General features: G+C 42.9%; 1 protein-coding gene across 1 annotated transcript in view; it reads right to left on the minus strand.

The window, feature by feature from the left end:
• Window positions 1-2,085: 2,085 nt before the first annotated feature.
• Window positions 2,086-20,938, minus strand: part of LOC104985410 (caspase-14-like) — a 19,443-nt gene continuing 590 nt past the window's right edge. Inside the window, exons 2-8 of the mRNA XM_010835568.1 lie at window positions 20,818-20,938; window positions 19,307-19,359; window positions 17,910-18,059; window positions 9,585-9,810; window positions 8,872-8,988; window positions 6,815-6,924; window positions 2,086-4,060 (exon numbers count right to left, since the gene is read on the minus strand). Coding sequence (XP_010833870.1) covers window positions 3,959-4,060; window positions 6,815-6,924; window positions 8,872-8,988; window positions 9,585-9,810; window positions 17,910-18,059; window positions 19,307-19,359; window positions 20,818-20,938 — 879 coding nt within the window. The 3' untranslated portion in view covers window positions 2,086-3,958. The remainder of the gene's footprint in view (window positions 4,061-6,814; window positions 6,925-8,871; window positions 8,989-9,584; window positions 9,811-17,909; window positions 18,060-19,306; window positions 19,360-20,817) is intronic.

Below are 20,938 nucleotides of genomic sequence, written 5' to 3' on the forward strand. Positions count from 1 at the left end.
ATGACGTCCTTATATAGTCCACATCCAGCCAATAGCAACGAAAGCTCAACGGAAGCGCAATGAAGGCTAGCATCTTGGGGGCGGGCCTTCCCCCGGAAGACGGGCTACGGCGCTAGCGCGGGCGCCAGCGAATGCCGGAAGTTGGAGGGTTGATTGCTGCACTCAGATTTCGAAATGGGTTGCGGTCCGGAAAGACCGGCAAGGGATTGGCGCTCTGCCCGTTGGGATTGGCGCTCTCACCCAGCTTTTTGTACTTATGCGCTTGAGCGGGTTCCTTATTTAAACTGCATTTTTCTTTCGTGGGAAAGCACTGAACAAACCTGTTGGATGAACAAGAACTGGAGAAGTTACTTTGCGGTTTTTGGAAGACAAATTAGCGGTGTCTAAATCAGATTTTTAAAGAGTTCTGTTAATGGGAAGTTTCCCATTAAAAAAAAAAAGACCACGGATGGAACGCATGAGAATTTTTTTCGTAGAAGAATTGCGATAGCAATTATTAGTTAATATACATTCCGCCCAATACCATGCAGCCATTAAAAAGAATTAAAATACATTCTTTGGTTCAAAAAGGAGTTACAGGATGAGGGCGATCATTTTGAAAAATTGAAGCCCTAGGTATTAAACGACTGTAAAGAAATAACCAGTAGCCAGATTGTTAATTATACAGTAGGTTTGGAGTCTGGTTGCACTTAGAATCGCTTGGAGAGGTTTTAAACATATGCCCAACGCTAAACCGAAAGAATTTAGATAATTTTAACGTGCACCCAGGGTGGGAACTACGGATATACAAGTAGGGAAGTGGATAGGTTCTTGGCCTCTTGAGTATTTTTTGAAATTTTCTTTGAGGAACGCAGTTTTTTAAATTGAAATAAAACAAACTCCGCATTTAAATGAAGAGCTGACATACAAGCAAAGAAATAAACTTAATTGTGGCTTTAAGCATCCTTAGAAACTGGTGCAAGTATCTGTAGACAAAAAGGGGGAAAACTTAGGCTGGCTTTTAGGGACAGTTTTCAGTCACTGCAGGACTTTCCTGGAGGGTGTTCTAGGACACTCCCAGACTATCTCAGCTCCCTCCCCAGTGCACCATAGAATCTCCAAAATACTTCCATTCTAACAACTGGGAAATTGCGCTGTAATTATGTTTAGGTTTTGTTTCTCCACAAAATACTTTTTTTCCCCACAAAACAACTCTGTCCTTGAGAAGTGCTAAGCATGATGAAAATTTTCGGCAAGGAAGTGAGTTATCTTCAAAGGTGAAGATGTACTATGGTGATAGTAAGCCAAAGTGAGGAGCCCTCAGCCTACGGGGCGCTTGTCAAACTGCGGTAGCTCCCCAGCCAAGTGTCCTCCTTCCCACCTCAGCCTCCTGGTCCTGTGCACAAGTTTCTCCACTATTTTTTATTCGTACACATTTAAAATAAAAATCTCAGCCTTTCTTTTGCAAACTTTGGTTCCTTGGGTCTGTATTTAAAAAATAATAAAAAATGGGCTTCAATTTTTTTTTCTTTCAAATATAAAATTGTGCCAGGGACTATTTGGTGGTGGGGGGTGGTGGGGGATGGTTATATTTCACATGGCATTGGATGGCTAGGAGATTCTGTACTGATTTGAAGCTGAGAGAATTATGGGGTAGTTAGCTGGCCCCAGGCATCAAGTTCATCTGGGACCACCCACCTTTGTAACCAGAATTCCTCCTTTCTCTTTATCTGTCTGCTACCTAGTTGTCCTACAGTTCTCTCCATGACCCGAACTTGCCTGTAGTGGTCTGGCCAGGGTTCCAAAATAACTTTTCCCTCTGTTGTCCCAAAGCCCTCATTCCCTCAGTTTAGTGGTAATGGAAAGGTCCCTTCCATCCATCAAAAGCATTCTGTCTTAAAACTTTTCTCTGTCATTTGGCATTCCATCTCTTATATTATTCATGCATTGAAATCCCAGCTTCACTACATGCTGATTCTGAACAACCTAACCTCTCCCAGGAAATAACAGCTGTTGATATTTCAGCTGATGCTGCCTCCCTGAAACAAGCCTCTGTGCCTAGAAGTCTTGCAAAACCCAAGTGAATAGAGAAGGCTCACCGGATGGTCATGTTTTATGAACCAGAGACATTTTAATGCTCTATACAAAACCAAAGCTACATATCAAGTATCAGAACACAAATGCTTAAAAATTAAATCACATATATTTATACTTTAGAAATCACATTACCTAAAATGGACACAATGATCTCTGAAATGCAGATAGGCCTGGAGATTCCAGATTGCTTCAGTTCATTTGGCTGTCAATCTTCATAGCATTCTCACTAACCACCTGCATCCTCACATAGGCCCAACAGTCTTATGCAACTGCCAGCTTGAACCCTTAGGTTCAGCAACAGTCCCACCTGCAGGGTGTTCAGGAGCAAGTTCATGAAGCGGTCCAAGTTCACTGAAGTCCAGGGGGTGAGTTCTCAGGGTCTGCTGAGCCAAACCTCCTTTCATACAGATGAGGAAACCGAGGTCCAGAAGCAGTCCAGAGTTACAACAAAAGTTTGAATACAAAAATTCATGCTCAGTCCACAGCTTGTTACTCTAAAATCATTAGTCTGTATACAGTTTTCTTTATTGTGGGATGGGACCCAAGTTGCTCCCTGAAGAATACACAGTAGAAGGGAAGCACACAGAACGGAAGGGCATTGCAGACCGAAAGGGGAGACTGAACTCCGATACAATGACATATCCAGGAGAGTTCATCCATCCACTAAGCCACAAGCCCGGTTCTGTGAGACAGGATTATTAAGGGAGGGCGAATTACCAGGACAAATAGGCAGGACATGAGTAGTGTAGATTGAGCCTGATGGAGAAAGACTTGCAATATTCTCCTAGGGAACTTGAGGGGTATATCCTGCAGGCAGTGGGGAGTCAAAGGATTATGAACAATGGGATGGCTTTTATGAGAGGATTTCGGGGAAACTCAGGTTAACTCCCAACTTGTTGAGGAGAAGCAGCCATGAGACATGCATGTATGTGGGGATGAATGGCAGCTGGCTAGATATGCAAGAGGCCCGATCTGTGGAATGGGTAAAATAATTAAAACACAGGGATCAGTCACTCACTACAACGTTCACTGCATGGCCTCTCTGTGTCCTAAGGTGCGGACAGAAGCTAGGACACAGCCATGAGTGAGACACACAACCTCTGCCTCTTGGAGCTCATGACTAAACTGGAGAGGGAGAGAAAACAGGCACTATAGAGTCATTTCAATGCTACAGAAGAGGAGCAGAGAGTCTCTGAGCACTTAGAAGAGGCTGACCTAGCAGGGGGGCTATGGAAAGCCTCCCTGTGTAAGTGATGCTTGAACCAAATTCTAAAGGATGGCAAGGACTTACCTGTGTGGGGTGGAATAGAGGGTTCCAAGTGGAGAAGACAGCAGCTCAGAGGTGCAAGGAGGAAGGTGGGAAGCAGGTGCAAAGCAAACACACAAAGGCATCAAGGCCCAGAGTGATCCAGGTTAAGACCCGAGAATGGCTTACGGATCCAAGAGATCAGACTGGCTACAGACAAGTCTGGGGAGATAAGGCACAACAGAGGACAAGACCACACCCAGCAATCCTCGACTAAACCAAGAAAATAAGCCTTAAAGCCAGCACCAAATGAGGGGTGCAGAGGGCAGGGTAATCAGCAAGAAAAACGCGGGATAAAACCAGTACATAAATGGAGCTGGACGTCCATGTTTTGATAACAATTCAGGAAAGTGTTTTTTCAGAAAACAGTGATCTTAAAAAAAAGAAAAAAAAGACTTACAAGTATCAAGTAAGCAGACTTAAATCTTAGAAAAATTATATATATATACAAAACTGAAGAAACATCAGTGACAAGAATAACGCAAAATGGTAGCCATTAGTGCAATGCTACAAATGCTCATAGCTCTTCACAAACTGTGTTGCAAAGCAGTCTTTGTTTTTTGAATCATCCTTGTGTCAAAAGTATACAAATTTTGTTAAAGTCGACTCCATTACCAGCGATACTTTCACTGGTTTGTTACACAGATTAAAGTCGCGGTGCACCACTCTGTTATTCACCTGTAAGATAAAAGAACAAATTGTCCAAATGAACTGTAAAGCCCTCAAAAGCCTCTTAGTAAAGCCCACCGAAGGTGAGAGCAGAACTCTGACTGCATCAGGAAAAGCAAAGGTCACCCACATCCCAGCAAAGGCAGCGCTGTGGCTGGAAAGAGCACTGAAGTGTGCACAGCGTGCTCGGTCGCTTCAGTCGTGTCCCACACTTTGCAGCTCCATGGGCTGTAGCCCGCCAGGCTCCTCTGTCCATGGGATTCTCCAGGCAAGAATACCGGAATGGGTGGCCAGGCCCTTCTCCAGGGGATCTTCCTGCCCCAAGGTTTGAACACTTGCCTCTCACGTCCTCTGCACTGGCAGGTGGGTTCTTTATCACTAGCGCCACCCAGGAAGCCCAAGTGTGCACAGACCTGGGTTCAAGTCTCAGCCTGCCCCTGGTAACATCAGGCAACCGTCTCTGAGCCTTGGTAACTTATGGTACCCTGAAAGGATTGGGTTATGTGATGTCAAAAGCATTCAATAGCTCTATGAATTCCAGGGCTGGTTGTAGGCTCGCCTACATCGGCTGCCTCATGAAGCTGTAAGGGCCTTTAACGCAAAGGTCACATCACATTCGTTTTTGGACTTTCTTGCCAGTGTCTACTCAGCAAGGACTTTAAAAATGAAAAGTGTTCATACCATATGACCCAGCAATTCCACTTCTGGGTATATATCTGATAAAAGCAAAAACACTAATTTGAAAAGATATATGCACCCCAATGTTCATAGCAACATTATTTACAATTGCCAAGGTATGGAAACAACCTAAATGTCTATCATCAGATGAATGGATAAAGAAGATGAGGTATATACACACGCGCACACATGCATACACACACACACAGAGACAGAAACACTACTCAGCCATTAAAAAGTGAAACTTTGCCTTTTGCAGCAACATGAATAAACTTGGAGGGTATTATGCTAAGTGAAATAAATCAGAGAAAGATAAATACTGTATATCACCACTTTTAAGTGAAATCTGAAAAATACAACAAACTGGTGAATTAAAAAAAAAAAAAAGAGGGACTTCCCTGGCAGTCCAGTGGGTAAGACTCTGTGCTTCCACTACAGAGGACATGGGTTCAGTCCCTAGAAGGGGAACTAAGGGCCTGCATGCTGAGTGGCCAGAAGCAGGCTCACAGCTGTAGAGAATAAACTAGAGGTTACCAGTGGGGACAGGAAAGTGGGGAGGGGCAAGATAGGGCTAGGGGTCAAAAAGAGTTCTGGAATTGAAGACGTATGTGAAATGAAGAGTTATAGAAATGAAGACGTGTGTGAAACATTTGAAAATTGTAAAGCACTATAGAATTTAAAGAATCTTTCATTCAATTAAAAAAATAAGCTTTCAATTAAAAAATGAATGCTGTTCAAAAAAGACTTAATGAACACCATTTGGCAAAATAATTTTTCAGTTAGCCTAACTAAAATGAATTTCTACCTAGGTTAAATCTGTCTTTATTATTATATTCTTGAAACACTGACAAGAAACTATTTTATTAAAGAGAGAAATTGAATAATACAAGAGATTTGGGGATATGGTTGGAATGACTATCAAAATCGTATTTCTTCCCTTTAACACTCCCCCCTCGCCAAAAGCTTACCTCAAAATGAGGTGAAAAAGAATTTTGAAAGCTCTTAAGCATCATATGCAAAGCATTAACATTATATTTTTTTAAAGAAATAAAAATTGTTACCGTACCTTGGGAGGTAAGAAGTAAGTTCGTTTAGTAACTAAGTTGTGTCTGACTCTTTGCGACCCTGAGGACTGTACCCCTCCAGGCTTCTGTCCCTGGAATTTCCCAGAGAAGAATACTGGAATGGGTTGCCATTTCCTTCTCCAGGGGATCTTCCTGACCCAGGGATCGAACCTTCTTCTCCTGCGTCTCCTGCATTGGCAGGTGGATTCTTTACCACTGGGCCACCTGGGAAGCTCCTAAGGAGTAATACTGCGTGATTGTCATTAAGGCACGAGCTCTAAAAGCACTTTGTCTGGACTAGAAAGCCCAGGCTGCCACTTTCCTAGCTCTGCATTTGTAACAGGGGATGGGAATCAAAGCACCTGCCAGAGGGCTGTTGAAAAACTTAATGTATTAACATCTGTCAATTGCAAGGAACAGTAACTGGCACAGAGTGAGCTGTTCAGAACGTGCGAGTACTGCTGTTACTGTGCTCATTTACAACCTTTTCTAGTTAGCTCTCTTCAGAGATAAAACGCCCAGATTAAGAAGAAAATAACTCTTTGATCCTGATATGGTAAACCACTATCATCAGGCCCTCCTCCAAACTACAGTGTGTATATAAATCTGCTATAATTCCTGGCCCCTCATTCATTCACTGAACGTTCAGTATTGGCTACAAGCTGGGCAGACAAATGTAAGATAGTATTGGTCCTCAAAGAAGCCCTCCGGTTCTCCCCTCTTCCTGGGGGAGATAAATCAGGCTGGCAGGACCATAGTGCAGGCAGAACTTCCAAGCTCGCTAATAACCAACTCACTCGTGTTCCACTGAATGAAGTGTCACTGTCCATTCTCCATTGGCGCCTGGCTCAGCCGTGACTTCTGCCACAGCCCTCTAAACTCACCAGCCCACTGGTTACAGGCCACTCCTGAACCCCCCTCATGCTTTCATGGCTGAAGGCAATCTTCTCATGAAGATGTTTTCATCAAGCGCATTAGCTTTAGACTGGATGGAGCGCGTGTTCACTTGGAATCTACTCACTATGGTAAAGAAGTCAGCGAGGTGCCACTTATTCCCATACTGCTTAAAGACTTCAGTCATCTCCTTGATCATCACAGAGCCAGTGCGGGGATCCCGTAAAGCGACATGGTCTATAAAGGAAAAAAAAAAAGAACCACTTCATCCATTTCCCCCTCTACTTGTAGCAAACTTGCTCTTTGCTCCATAGTTAAAACCTAGAAAATGGCTTTGAACTGATAATACAGAAACACCGGCATTATGGAAAAGAATCTAAAAATGAATATATGTGTGTGCTTAGTCGCTCAGTTGTGTCCGATTCTTTATGACCCCATGGACTGTAGATCGCCAAGGCTCTTCTGTCCATGGGGATTTTCCAGGCAAGAATACTGGAGTGGGTTGCCATGCCCTCCTCCAGGGGTTCTTCCCAACCCAGGGATCAAACCCAGGTCTCCGTCATTGCCAGTGGATTCTTCCCCATATGAGCCACCAAGGAAGCATTAAGATGGAGAATCCCCATGGACAGAGGAGTCTGAAGGGCTAAAGTCCCTGGGGTCGCAAAGAGTTGGACACAACTGAGTGACTAAGCAGAGACAGAAGACTTGTGTGACCAATTGCACACAACCTCTCAAGGGGAAACTTTTAAATACGCATTTTTTATCTAGCTTCAAAGTTTTCAAATATACACTAAAGTGGGAGGGAAAGTTGAATGGCCCCCCCGAATAATCATCCCTCAGATCAGAGTTATCAGTTTTTGTCATATTTGCTTTCCTTATCCCCTTTCTGGGCTTCCTAGGTGGCGCTGGTGGTAAAGAATGCCTGCCAAAGCAAGAGATGTAAGAGACGCAGGTTCAGTCCCTGGGCGGGGAAGATCCCCTGGAGGAGGGCGTGGCAACCCACTCCAGTGTTCTTGCCTGGAGAATCCCATGGACAGAGGAGCCTGGCGGGCTCCAGTCCATGCGTTGAAAAGAGCTGGACACACTGAGTGACTTGGCATGCATGTACACATCCCCTTTCTACCTTTTTATTGCTGACTTTTGCTCTAGCATTTTAAGCTAACCCTAAATATATCCATATGGAATTTATTTGGGGGTATTCAAGGGTTTGACTACTGAAATTATGCTTATTATTCGATTGAAAAACACAAAATATGTCTGTATAGTGTGGAAGGACTGTGAAAATGGCACCCTCTCATAGTAAACCTGGGTTGGAACACAAAAAAACACAGGACATGTTTGCAACATCAGGGTATGCAAAGGTTTCTTACAAAAGGCATACGCCATAAAAGAAAAAAGTCAATAAACTGGAGTAAAAACATAAAACGCTTGCTTTGCAGCAGGCAAGAATTCTACTACTGAATCACCACTGAATGCTTATAAAACTTTTGCTTTTTGAAAGACATCTTTAAGAAAAGGAAAAGCCAGTCACAAAGTGGGAGAGAATATTTGTAACTTGTACCAGAGAAAGGACTAGTATTCAGAATATACGTAACTTAATAAGAAAACAACCCAGTGCAATACAGGGCAACAGGAGATGCGTGAATGGCCAACAGGCACGTGAACAGATGGTCCAAAAAAAGGCCATACAAATAGAAAGAAAAATATTCTTATTTATTTTTTTTATTTTTGATCATGCCACTGGGCTTGTGGGATCTTAGTCCCCAAACCAGGGATTGAACCTGTGCCCTCAGCAGTGAGGGCACGGAGTCCTAACCACTGGACCACCAGGGAGGTCCCTCATTCTTAAATAACCAGTTACTACCAGGCTGTGTGTCCCTGTTGGGCACTGCATGACTTCTCAACTTAGGACACCACAATGGTGCTTGCTCTTTCTCCCATGCACATCAATCTATAAAGCACAGGTAATTTTTTTCAGAAAGATTTCTGGGAAGGCCCTGGTGATCCTGTGGTTAAGACTCTGCACTTCCATTGCCAAGGGCCCAGGTTCAATCCAGGGTCGAGGACCTAAGATCCCACAAGCCTCACAGAGAGGCAAAAAAAAAAAAAAAGGATTTTCAAAAATCAGTAGGAATAACCTAAACCCTCTGGATGAATGTCTATCTTCAAGCCTCACTATCCTACCTGCTTGGGTGGGATATACAATGAAATAATCACTGAATGTAGGCAGCCTCTTCTTCTCTGATCCATCATCCAAGTCCATGGGTTCATCATCTGTTTCAACACCACTGTCTCTTCTCTCTGTTTTTTGAGGAATGAAAATACAAACTACAATAATATACCATTGACATGAATAACCTTTAATAAAAGTCACAAGAAGCTTGTATCTCCACAAGAGAAATAATTAAAACCAAAGTTACATAAATCAGAAATTAGTCCCACAAGCCAACTAGAATCACATGAATGATGGGACATCCCCCAGAAAATTGTCCACCTCTCCCCTAGAATTTGAGGCTCTCAGATACACCTAATGATTTTAATGGCTTAGACCTTCCTCAAATCCCATGGATGGAGGAGCCTGGTAGGCTGCCGTCTATGGGGTCGCACAGAGTTGGACATGACTGAAGCGACTTAGCAGCAGCAGCAGCAGCAGACCTTCCTCAGACTAAATTAACCATCCTAACCAGGTAAGCTGTCACTCCATCCCTTTCTCCCAGCTCAAAGTCCCTACTATGCTATATAATGTAAGATACATCAGCTAAGGGTCTGAGGTATCTTCAGGTATATTATTTAATATAATTATTAAAAAATAATTTTTTAAAACTTACTTTTCTTTCCTCAATCATCAACATGAGAATTTTCTGGAAAGAGAATGATACAAAGACATCTCCACTTACCTCCTCTGCAGGCCTGGATTATAAAGATTTTTGGTTTCTCTTGAAGTGCTGGACAATTTTTATTGTTAAACATTTCAAAAATGTCTTCCAGGCTGACTTTTTCACCGTCTTTCATTTTGATAAAACCTTCTTCTCCATGGGACATAAGAGTAACAAGGCAACAGCCAATGTCATCTTTAATTTCATTTAGTTCATCACGAAATGATGTTATTTTTCCAAGTAAGTCCTGTAAAATAAGATAACATATTAAAAAAGAACTGTATATACATATATATTATATATGTATAATATATAATACAGATAACATATTAAAAAAGAAGTAGAAAAAAACAGAAATCCCAGAGATGGCTTCTTCACAAAGTGAATCAATGAGATGACAAATATGAAAATACCCACATCTCTTGTAGTGTCAGTATGACTTATCACTTCCCTTTTGGTTGCTATCAGACTTTGTATGATTTATTCTTTTACCAATGGTGGTTCTTGTTTGACAAAATTATGGTGCTTCTGATTCTCTACCACAAAACATAAGAAAACTACAGTTCCCCAAAGAATTAATGTATTTAAATGCTGCATTATTAACTTATTTTATTGATTTATTTTTAATTAATTAATTTATTTTAATTGGAGGCTAATTACTTTACAATATTGTAGTGGTTTCTGTCATACATTGACATGAAACAGCCACGGGTGTACATGTGTTTAACTTATTTTAATATAAAAATTATTTTATAAAATTAATACCCTCAGTAAGCTAGAAATGGCAAGGAATGGAGGAGTCTACCCAATCATATCCACTTGCCAGAATCTATCAAGAGGCATCAGCAGAATCAATGCCCCTATAAAGACAAGCAAGAGAGGAATGGCTGCTCTCACCATGTTGTAACAAAGATCCTGGCCATTTCAATACAGTACAGCAAAAGTTAAATGAGGTATAAATACTGGAAACAAAGACTCATTGCTGCTATGTCACTTCAGTCGTGTCCGACCCTGTGCGACCCCATAGACGGCAGCCCACCAGGCTCCCCTGTCCCTGGGATTCTCCAGGCAAGAACACTGGAGTGTGTTGCCATTTCCTTCTCCAATGCATGAAACTGAAAAGTGAAAGTGAGGTCGCTCAGCCGTGTCGGACCCTCAGCGACCCCATGGATTGCAGGCTTCCAGGCTCCTCCATCCATGGGATTTTCCAGGCAAGAGTACTGGAGTGGGGTGCCAAAGACTCATTACTTACAAATAATATGACTTTCTAGAAATATATTCAATTAAAACCTACTAAAAGTAGAGATCTGCAAGTTGACCAGATACAAACTTAATTTACAAAGACCTTGGTTCAGTTCAGTCGCTCAGTCGTGTCCAACTCTTTGCGACCCCATGAATCGCAGCACACCAGGCCTCCCTGTCCATCACCAACTCCCGGAGTTCACTCAGACTCACGTCCATCGAGTCAGTGATGCCATCCAGCCATCTCATCCTCTGTCGTCTCCTTCTCCTCCTGCCCCCAATCCCATCCCAGCATCAGAGTCTTTTCCACTGAGTCAACTCTTCGAATGAGGTGGCCAAAGTATTGGAGTTTCAGCTTCAGCATCAGTCCTTCCAATGAACACCCAGGACTCATCTCCTTTAGGATGGACTGGTTGGATCTCCTTGCAGTCCAAGGGACTCTCAAGAGTCTTCTCCAACACCACAGTTCAAAAGCATCAATTCTTCAGCACTCAGCCTTCTTCACAGTCCAACTCTCACATCCATACATGACCACAGGAAAAACCATAGCCTTGACTAGACGGACCTTTGTTGGCAAAGTAATGTCTCTGCTTTTGAATATGCTATCGAGGTTGGACATAACTTTCCTTCCAAGGAGTAAGTGTCTTTTAATTTCATGGCTGCAGTCACCATCTGCAGTGATTTTGGAGCCCCAAAAAATAAAGTCTGACACTGTTTCCACTATTTCCCCATCTATTTCCCAGGAAGTGATGGGACCGGATGCCATGAACTTCGTTTCCTGAATGTTGAGCTTTAAGCCAACTTTTTCACTCTCCACTTTCACTTTCATCAAGAGGCTTTTTAGTTCCTCTTCACTTTCTGCCATAAGGGTGGTGTCATCTGCATATCTGAGGTTATTGATATTTCTCCTGGCAATCTTGATTCCAGCTTGTGTTTCATCCAGCCCAGCACTTCTCATGATGTACTCTGCATGTAAGTTAAATAAGCAGGGTGACAATATACAGCCTTGACGTACTCCTTTTCCTATTTGGAACCAGTCTGTTGTTCCATGTCCAGTTCTAACTGTTGCTTCCTGACCTGCATACAGATTTCTCAAGAGGCAGGTCAGGTGGTCTGGTATTCCCATCTCTTTCAGAATTTTCCACAGTTTATTGTGATCCACACAGTCAAAGGCTTTGGCATAGTCAATAAAGCAGAAATAGATGTTTTTCTGGAACTCTCTTGCTTTTTCCATGATCCAGCGGATGTTGGCAATTTGATCTCTGGTTCCTCTGCCTTTTCTAAAACCAGCTTGAATATCAGGAAGTTCACGGTTCACATATTGCTGAAGCCTGGCTTGGAGAATTTTGAGCATTACTTTACTAGCATGTGAGATGAGCGCAATTGTGCAGTAGTTTGAGCATTCTTTGGCATTGCCTTTCTTTGGGATCAGAATGAAAACTGACCTTTTCCAGTCCTGTGGCCACTGCTGAGTTTTCCAAATTTGCTGGCATATTGAGTGCAGCACTTTGACAGCATCATCTTTTAGGATTCGAAATAGCTCAACTGGAATTCCATCATCTCCACTAGCTTTGTTTGTAGTGATGTTTTCTAAGGCCCACTTGACTTCACATTCCAGGATGTCTGGCTCTACGTCAGTGATCACACCATCGTGATTATCTGGGTCGTGAAGATCTTTTTTGTATAGTTCTTCTGTGTATTCTTGCCACCTCTTCTTGATATCTTCTGCTTCTGTTAGGTCCATACCATTTCTGTCCTTTATTGAGCCCATCTTTGCATGAAATGTTCCCTTGGTATCTCTAATTTTCTTGAAGAGATCTCTAGTCTTTCCCATTCTGTTGTTTTCCTCTATTTCTTTGCATTGATCGCTGAAGAAGGCTTTCTTATCTCTTCTTGCTATTCTTTGGAACTCTGCATTCAGATGCTTATATCTTTCCTTTTCTCCTTTGCTTTTCACTTCTCTTCTTTTCACCGCTATTTGTAAGGCCTCCCCAGACAGCCATTTTGCTTTTTTGCATTTCTTTTCCTTGGGGATGGTCTTGATCCCTGTCTCCTGTACAATGTCACAAACCTCATTCCATAGTTCATCAGGCACTCTATCTATCAGATCTAGTCCCTTAAATCTATTTCTCACTTCCACTGTATAATCATAAGGGATTTGATTTAGGTCATACCTGAATGGTCTAGTGGTTTTCCCTACTTTCTTCAATTTAAGTCTGAATTTGGTAATAAGGAGTTCATGATCTGAGCCACAGTCAGCTCCTGGTCTTGTTACAAAGATCTAGAGTTCCCTAATTACCCAGGAATAAAACATTTAAACTGGATAATGGAAAAGGGATCCTTTGAAGGTCATAACAAAAGTAAAACATTACCTAGGAATAAACCTAACAAGAAATGAACATTATCTAAGTGAATAAAATTATTTAAAAAATCTTCAGTGAAGAGGCAACATAAAATATGACAGCCTGAAGTTTCTGATCGAGATGACTCAATACTATTAATTTGTCAATTAACTCCAAATTAATCTCTAGTCAATGTCATATGAGTTAAAACCTCAAGGGATTTCTGTGAAACTGGATGGTTCTCAAGGTCACAGAAAACAGATGCTCAGGAATAGCGAGGTACTGAAGAATAGCAAAGAACATTCAGAAGTAAAAAACAAAGGCAAACAAATAAAAACAAACAAAAAAACACAATGAACGGGAGGTAGATCATCTCAGCTGTCCAAAAGCACTATAAAATCAGGGTGAACAAAACATGGATATAGCAGCATGTTGCTGCCGCTGCTAAGTTGCTTGTCTTGTCCAACTCTGTGCGACCCCATAGACAGCAGCCCACCAGGCTCCGCCATCCCTGGGGTTCTCCAGGCAAGAACACTGGAGTGGGTTGCCATTTCCTTTTCCAGTGCATGAAAGTGAAAAGTGAAAGTGAAGTCGCTCAGTCATGTCCGACTCTTTGCAACTCCATGGACTGCAGCCTACCTGGCTCCTCCATCACCAGCATAAGTATAAACAAATATATGAATACATATTTTAGAATCCAGAAATCAATCCAAATACACATACAGGGATTTAATATATGATAAGAATGGAATTTCATGTATGTGGGGAAAGGATGTATCACCAACAAATGAGAACTGGCTTGGAAATAAAGTTAGACCTCCCACCTCACTGTTTCAGTGAGCAGAAGGCTAACCTTAACTATAAAGATATTATAGAAAAATAATTTAAAAAATGTTTAACTGGGGGGCTTCCCTCTTGGCTCAGTGGTAAAGAATCCGCCTGCCAATGCAAAAGATCAGGGTCTGACACCTGATCTGGGAACCCACATGCCAAGGAGCAACTATACCCATCTGCCACAACTACTGAGCCTGTGCTCCAGAGCCCGGGAGCCCCCGCACTGAAACCCGCATGCCCTAGAGCCTGTACTCTGCAACAAGAGAAGTCACAGCAGTGAGAAGTCCACGCCCTGCAACCAAAAGTAGCCCCGCTCACTGCAACTAGAGAAAGCCTGCACAGCAATGAAGACCCAGGGCGGCCAAAAATAAATAATAAATTTTAAGCTGGGAAATCATGGGGTTTAATCAAGACAGAAAAACCAAGAAGCTGACAAAAAGAAAGACTGACGAGTTTATAGCAAAAACTTCCATATGACTTGAGGCAACAAAAAGTCAAAAGGCAAGTAACAAGGCAGGAGAAAAATATCTGCAGTCTATTTTGTCTAAAATTCAGGAAAAAGAACTACAGAATAAGAAAAGAAAATCCAGTAAGAAAAAAGGGCAAAGGATATAAACAGGTAATTCACAGAAGGGAAAATAATGACCAAAAGATGTTCAACCATGCTACTACAGTCAAGAAAATGAAAGTGAAATAATTTTACCAGTAAGATTGCTAATTATTTACAAATAAATGTTGACAGGATGTAGAGAAAGAAGTTACTTCTGGACCTTTGGGAGAATAAACCAGAAAAACATTGGCAATTATCTGTCACCTGAATGGAAAAGATGGATTTAAAAAAAAATCACATAACACAGAAGAAATTCTGGTACAATCCATGGAAAACATGAAGGAGTCTGCTTTTAACTTTGAAACAAAATCTAAATTTATCGAGTACTTACTATAGGCCAGCTATTATCCTGAGAACTTTAACATAAAGCAGTTCATTTCATCCTCACCCCAGCCCTACATAATAAATTAGAGAGAAGAAAGCCGTCCATTAATTTCAGGCAGAATTTCTAGACAATTACCCCGCTATGGACATTTTGTGTCAGGAACTCTTTGCCTTGGGGGCTGTCCTGTGCATCCTCATATGTTCAGCCACACCCTCGGTTCTACCTTGGCATCTACACTAATGCCAACAGTACCCTCCAACGATGAAAAACAAAAACGTCTCTGTGCACTGGCATGAGTGCACGCTGAGTCATGTCCGACTCTGTGATCCGGTGGACTGTGGTCCGCCAGGCTCCTCTGTCAGTGGGACTCTCTAGCCGAGAATACTGGAGTGGGTTGCCATTTCCTTTTCCTGGGGATCTTTCCAACCCAGGGATCGAACCCGCGTCTCTTGTGTCTCCTGCATTGGCAGGTGGGTTCTTTACTGCTGTGCTACCTGGGAAGCCCAAAAATGTCTCCAGACAGTGTCAGAAGTAGCCCCCAGGGGGGACAAAGTCACCCCCAGTTGAGGATTAGACTAACAACTGGTAAGAGACAGGACTCCACCTCTGTTGGCCTGTGCTGTTTTCCTGGTCCTCCTGCTATGCTGTTCCTTCATATTCACTAGCAATGACTCCTGGGGTCTATGAAGGACTTTCCTCTGTTACTAATCCAAAGCATGGGCAGGGCTAGACCTGGACTCAGCTGCAGTCAGAGAGGTCACAATGAAGCTCCCACCCATCCACCACTGCTCTTCCCCTTCATCTTCTTCTTGTCATCTAGTTAAATCACAATGCAGTTTTGCCCAGGGCTCTCAGTAATCCCTCTCCATACCTGCTCAATGCAGACTTCCAAAGAAAAGCAAGGAGAGATAAGAAAGCCTTCCTCAGTGATCAATACAAAGAAACACAGAAACAACAGAATGGGAAAGACTAGAGAGCTCTTCAAGAAAATTAGAGACACTAAGGGAATATTTCACACAAAGATGGGCACAATAAAGGACAGAAACGGTATGGACCTAACAGAAGCAGAAGATATTAAGAGGAGGTGGCAAGAATACACAGAAGAACTGTACAAAAAAGATCTTCATGACCCAGATAATCACGATGGTGTGATCACTCAACTAGAGCCAGACCTCCTGGAATGTGAAGTCAAGTGGGCCTTAAGAAGTATCACTACGAACAAAGCTAGTAGAGGTGATGGAATTCCAGTTGAGCCATTCCAAATCCTAAAAGATGATGCTGTGAAAGTGCTGCACTCAACATGCGAGCAAATTTTGAAAATACAGCAGTGGCCACTTGGAAAAGGTCAGTTTTCATTCTAATCCCAAAGAGAGGCAATGCCAAAAAATGTTCAAAATACTGCACAATTGCACTCATCTCACAGGATAGCAAAGTAATGCTCAAAATACTCCAAGCCAGGCTTCAACAGTATGTGAACTGAAAACTTCCAGACGTTCAAGCTGGATTTAGAAAAGGCAGAGGAACCAGAAATCAAATTGCCAACATCTGCTGGATCATCAAAAAAGCAAGAGAGTTCCAGAAAAACATCTGCTTTATTGACTGTGCCAAAGCCTTTGACTGTGCGGATCACAACAAACTGTGGAAAAATTCTTAAAGAGATGGGAGTACCAGACCACCTTACATGCCTCCTGAGAAATCTGTATGCATGTCAAGAAGCAACAGTTTGAACCACACATGGAACAGCAGACTGGTTCCAAATTGGGAAAGGAGTACATCAAGGCTGTATATTGTCATCCTGCTTATTTAACTTATATGCAGAGTACATCATGTGAAATGCCAGGCTAGATGAAGCACAAGCTGTAATCAAGATTGCCAGGAGAAATATCAATAACTTCAGATATGCAGATGACACCACCTTATGGCAGAAAGTGAAGAAAAACTAAACAGCCTCTCGATGAAAGTGAAAAAGGAGAATGAAAAAGCTGGCTTAAAACTCAACATTCAAAAAATGGAGATCATGGCATCCAGTCCCATCACTTCATGGCAAATAGATGGGGAAACAATGGAAACAGTGACAGACTTTATTTTCTTGGATTCCAAAATCACTGTGGATGGTGACTACAGCCATGAAATTAAAAGACACTAGATCCTTGGAATGAAAGTTATGACCAACCTAGATAGCATATTAAAAAGTAGAGACATTTACTTTGCCAACAAAAGTCCATCTAGTCAAAGCTATGTTTTTTCCAGTTGCCATGTATGGATGTGAGAGTTGGACTATAAAGAAAGCTGAGCGGGGAAGAATTGATGCTTTTGAACTGTGGTGTTGGAGAAGACTCTTGTAAGTCCCTTGGACGGCAAGGAGATCAAACCAGTCAATCCTAAAGGAAATCAATCTTGAATGTTCATTGGAAGAGCTGATGCTGAAGCTGAAACTCCAATACTTTGGCCACCTGATGCAAAGAGCTAACTCATTGGAAAAGACCCTGATGCTGGGAAAGATTGAAGGCAAAAGGAGAAGAGGATGACAGAGGATGAGATGGTTGGATGGCATCACCAACTCAATGGACATGAGTTTGAGCAAGCTCCAGGAGTTGGTGATGGACAAGGAAGTCTGGCATGCTGCAGTCCATGGGGTCGCAAAGAGTCGGACATGACTGAGCAACTGAACTGAACGGAACACGACAAAAGCTCCTACATCCATAAGGGAAGCTCGGTTAGATTTCATCAGGACATTCAGGTCCATCACCCAGCAGGCCCTGGTTCTAACCAGGTAATAAAACTCAATTTTTTTAAAGAAGAAAAGAAGATTATAATATCCAAGCTACAAATTTTCCTTTTCTTTTTTTGCCATGTCACAGGACATGTGGGATCTTAGTTACTGACCAGGGATCGAACCCGAGCTCCCTGCAGTGGAAGCACAGAGTCTTAACCAATGGACCACCAGGAAAGTCCCAAGCTACAAATTTTCACTTTTGTTTTTAACTTGGTACCATTTTGTCAGGATCGATGCACAACGTCGGTTCGAACTTGCACTCCTTAAGCCAATCCTTCATCAGTTGGACATCCTGGTGAGCTCCTAGCCTGTTCTTCTTCACACACATGAGGAAGGCCTTCCGCCTGCCACTTAGGTCATAACGGTACTGTTTGCAAGGAAAGCCAAGAAACAATGTTAAAACCAAACTGAATCCAAATGTGCCTTATATGTGAAACGAGTTTAACACTGACTACCTCTCTTGTCATGACTTCCTTTATAATTCTTTCAAATACCTCTGTCAAACTTGGACCAACAGGCAATCTCATCTCTAAATCCTATACATAGCCATAACTACGTTTAAGGAAAGTGGCAAATGGTAAATGACATAACTACACAGTGTAAAGAAAACGCAGTTATGGAAATCCAGAAGGTGGGGTATTCTACAGGACAAATAACCTGGCTTCATCAACAAACAAGAGAAGAGGTTAAAGGAAAGGTATTGTAAATAAAGAGTGTTAAAAGACAGGCCTTCAAATGTATTTGTTTGAATCAGAGCCTAACTCAAGCAAGCCAACTGTACAAGGCACTGGAAGCAGCCAAGGACATCTGTAGGCTAACTGCATCTCTACCGAGACGAGGGCATTTGTTTCTAGGCTTGCTAAATACATACTCAGGTATTGTATGTATGAAAGTGATAAGATATCCACGTGTGGGAGAGGGTTGCTTTAAAATAACAGGGTCGAGGGAGCAGATGAAACAAGATTGGCTACATGGCTAATTGTTGAAGTAGGGCTCTAGGAAGGCGGGACTGGAGTTTGGGGATTCATTTTTCTCTTCTACTTTAGCTTATGTTTTAAATGTTCATAATAAAACAAACAGAAGAGAGTCAGAAGCCAGCAATTTATGTAGTTGCACAAGGCCAAACAACCTGCGGTGCCCTGATCTGTAAAATGGAGATACTAACCATACTTACCTAATTCGGTTCATGCATGCAAAGTGGTTTTAACTGGCGAATATTTTGCTTTTTCTATTTATGACAGAAAGCAGAAAGATGTGACCACTTGAGACAACCACAGATGTTCATTTTCAGCCCAACAAAAGCAGCACAAAAACCTTCAAATGGTGTCTAAATACTATCTGAACTGATTAAGTGTGTGCGTGCACTAAGTTGCTCAGTCGTGTCCAACTCTGCAACCCCACGAACTGTAGCCTGTCAGACTCCGCTGTCCATGGGGATTCTCCAGGCAAGAATACTGGAGTGGGTTGCCATTTCGTACTCCTGGGGATCTTTCCCACTCAAGGATCTAACCCACATCTCTTGCATCTTCTGCATTGCAGACGGATTCTTTACCACTTGAGCCGGCAGGGAAGCCAGCTAACATGCAGCATTAGAATAAAAGTCCAGATACTTACCAATTCACCGTCCACACAGTCATAGCTTCTCTTTAGAATCTTTCGTGGAATCACTGAATGAATTTTCGTGGAAAGACAAAACAGAAAAGAGCATTTTTTTTTTCACTTTTCTCTTTTTAATTATGATCTGTAGTGGTTCCTGTTAACAGAAAGCAACTCTCAAGAAAAACAGTCGCCTCTTTTGTTTTGGGGCCCAGCAGGCTTCAATCTCGTTTCAGAACAGGTTTCCAGGATCATGAAAACCCTCTCCCAAACTCATGAGAACAGAAACTTAACAGAACTCCTTTAGTCCTCAGTCAGGTTCAGAGGCAGGGAGAGGCAGGCCAGAGATGAAAAGGATAAGGACCAATGAGCATTACTGAACATGAACCTCCAGAAAAGGAGACCAAGGCTCTGATAAAGAGACAAATGAAGTTAAAGACCCCATTTGATGTTTTAATTAAACAAACAGCATTCAAATATTTTGGAGGTACCTACAGTGTGCAGTCATGATACTGTGTAGTTTGGTTGGTTCTGAAAAACCAAAAAAAAAAAAAAACCACCCACTTTACCAAGTGCAAGAGATTCACAGTCTAAAGCATGATAACTAAGCATGGAGAGACAGTATAAGAGCTGTGCAGATGCAGTCAAAGGAGAATCAAAGGCTTCCCGGGGCCAGTATTCTACCCACAGGCCATGTTTTGTGGTGGTTTTCGGTGGTCACCCATTACAAATTCAAATGTCAGCAAAGCAACATACTTGGAACTCAATCAGATCATAAGCACGGGAGAACAGACCCCAGCCATAGTATATTTTGGTGTGTACCTCAACACGTCCAATCTAAGTGCTACTTTCTCTTTCTCCTCTTTCTCACTCTCTCTTTCATCTCTCTACATAAGTATACACAAACTGCCTCATATATTATACACACATACAGTTGTTAAATTTACCAGGGGAAACCCTAACCTCCCCCAGCTTGGTACGTTTCCTGCTCCTAAACCACATCTTCCCAGATTTATGGCAAATGTTCTAACGGTATATTCAAACACTGAGTTTCTCACTGCATCATCTAAAAACCTTCTCCATCATAACCACCCGGAGGTAAGTGTTCAAAAATGCACCTCAGTCTTGCTGAGTCAATCTGGATTTCTCAGCCCGTCCCAGAATGGTAAACCCTGATGGCTGCTTTGGACTGGTCACTTGGATTCCGTGCCTGGGAACTCTCTCTCTTCTTCCCGCTGACTCCCGGGCTCCCACCCTCCGCCGCTGGTTCTCTCCGTCCCTCGAGGCCCTCGTCCTTCTTGCTCCGCCTCCCCCAACGCCCATCACTGATACTGTGTCCCCCGCCGCTCACCTGGGCTCCGGGGCCAAACCCGGCCCTCACCTAGGGTCCTCCCCTCGCCAGTCTCCCCCTCCCTAGTTCAGTACCCATCCCACCCCCGCCCCTGCCCCAATCCAGGAATCCCCGGGCGGCGGGGGCCAAACCCCGCGGTCCCGAGCACCCCCTCCTCCGGGAATCCCCGCGCACTCACCAGGGCAGTCGGTGGGGGCGCTCTGCCAGCGCGGCAGCAGGTCTGCGCGGGGTAGCAGCTCCAGCACCTGGACAAGGACGCGCTTGGCGACGGCCGCCGGGTAGTAGTGCTTGGCAAGAAG

This window comes from Bison bison, unplaced genomic scaffold (genome assembly GCF_000754665.1).
Source record: "Bison bison bison isolate TAMUID 2011002044 unplaced genomic scaffold, Bison_UMD1.0 scf7180017864043, whole genome shotgun sequence".
Lineage (NCBI taxonomy): Eukaryota > Metazoa > Chordata > Mammalia > Artiodactyla > Bovidae > Bison > Bison bison.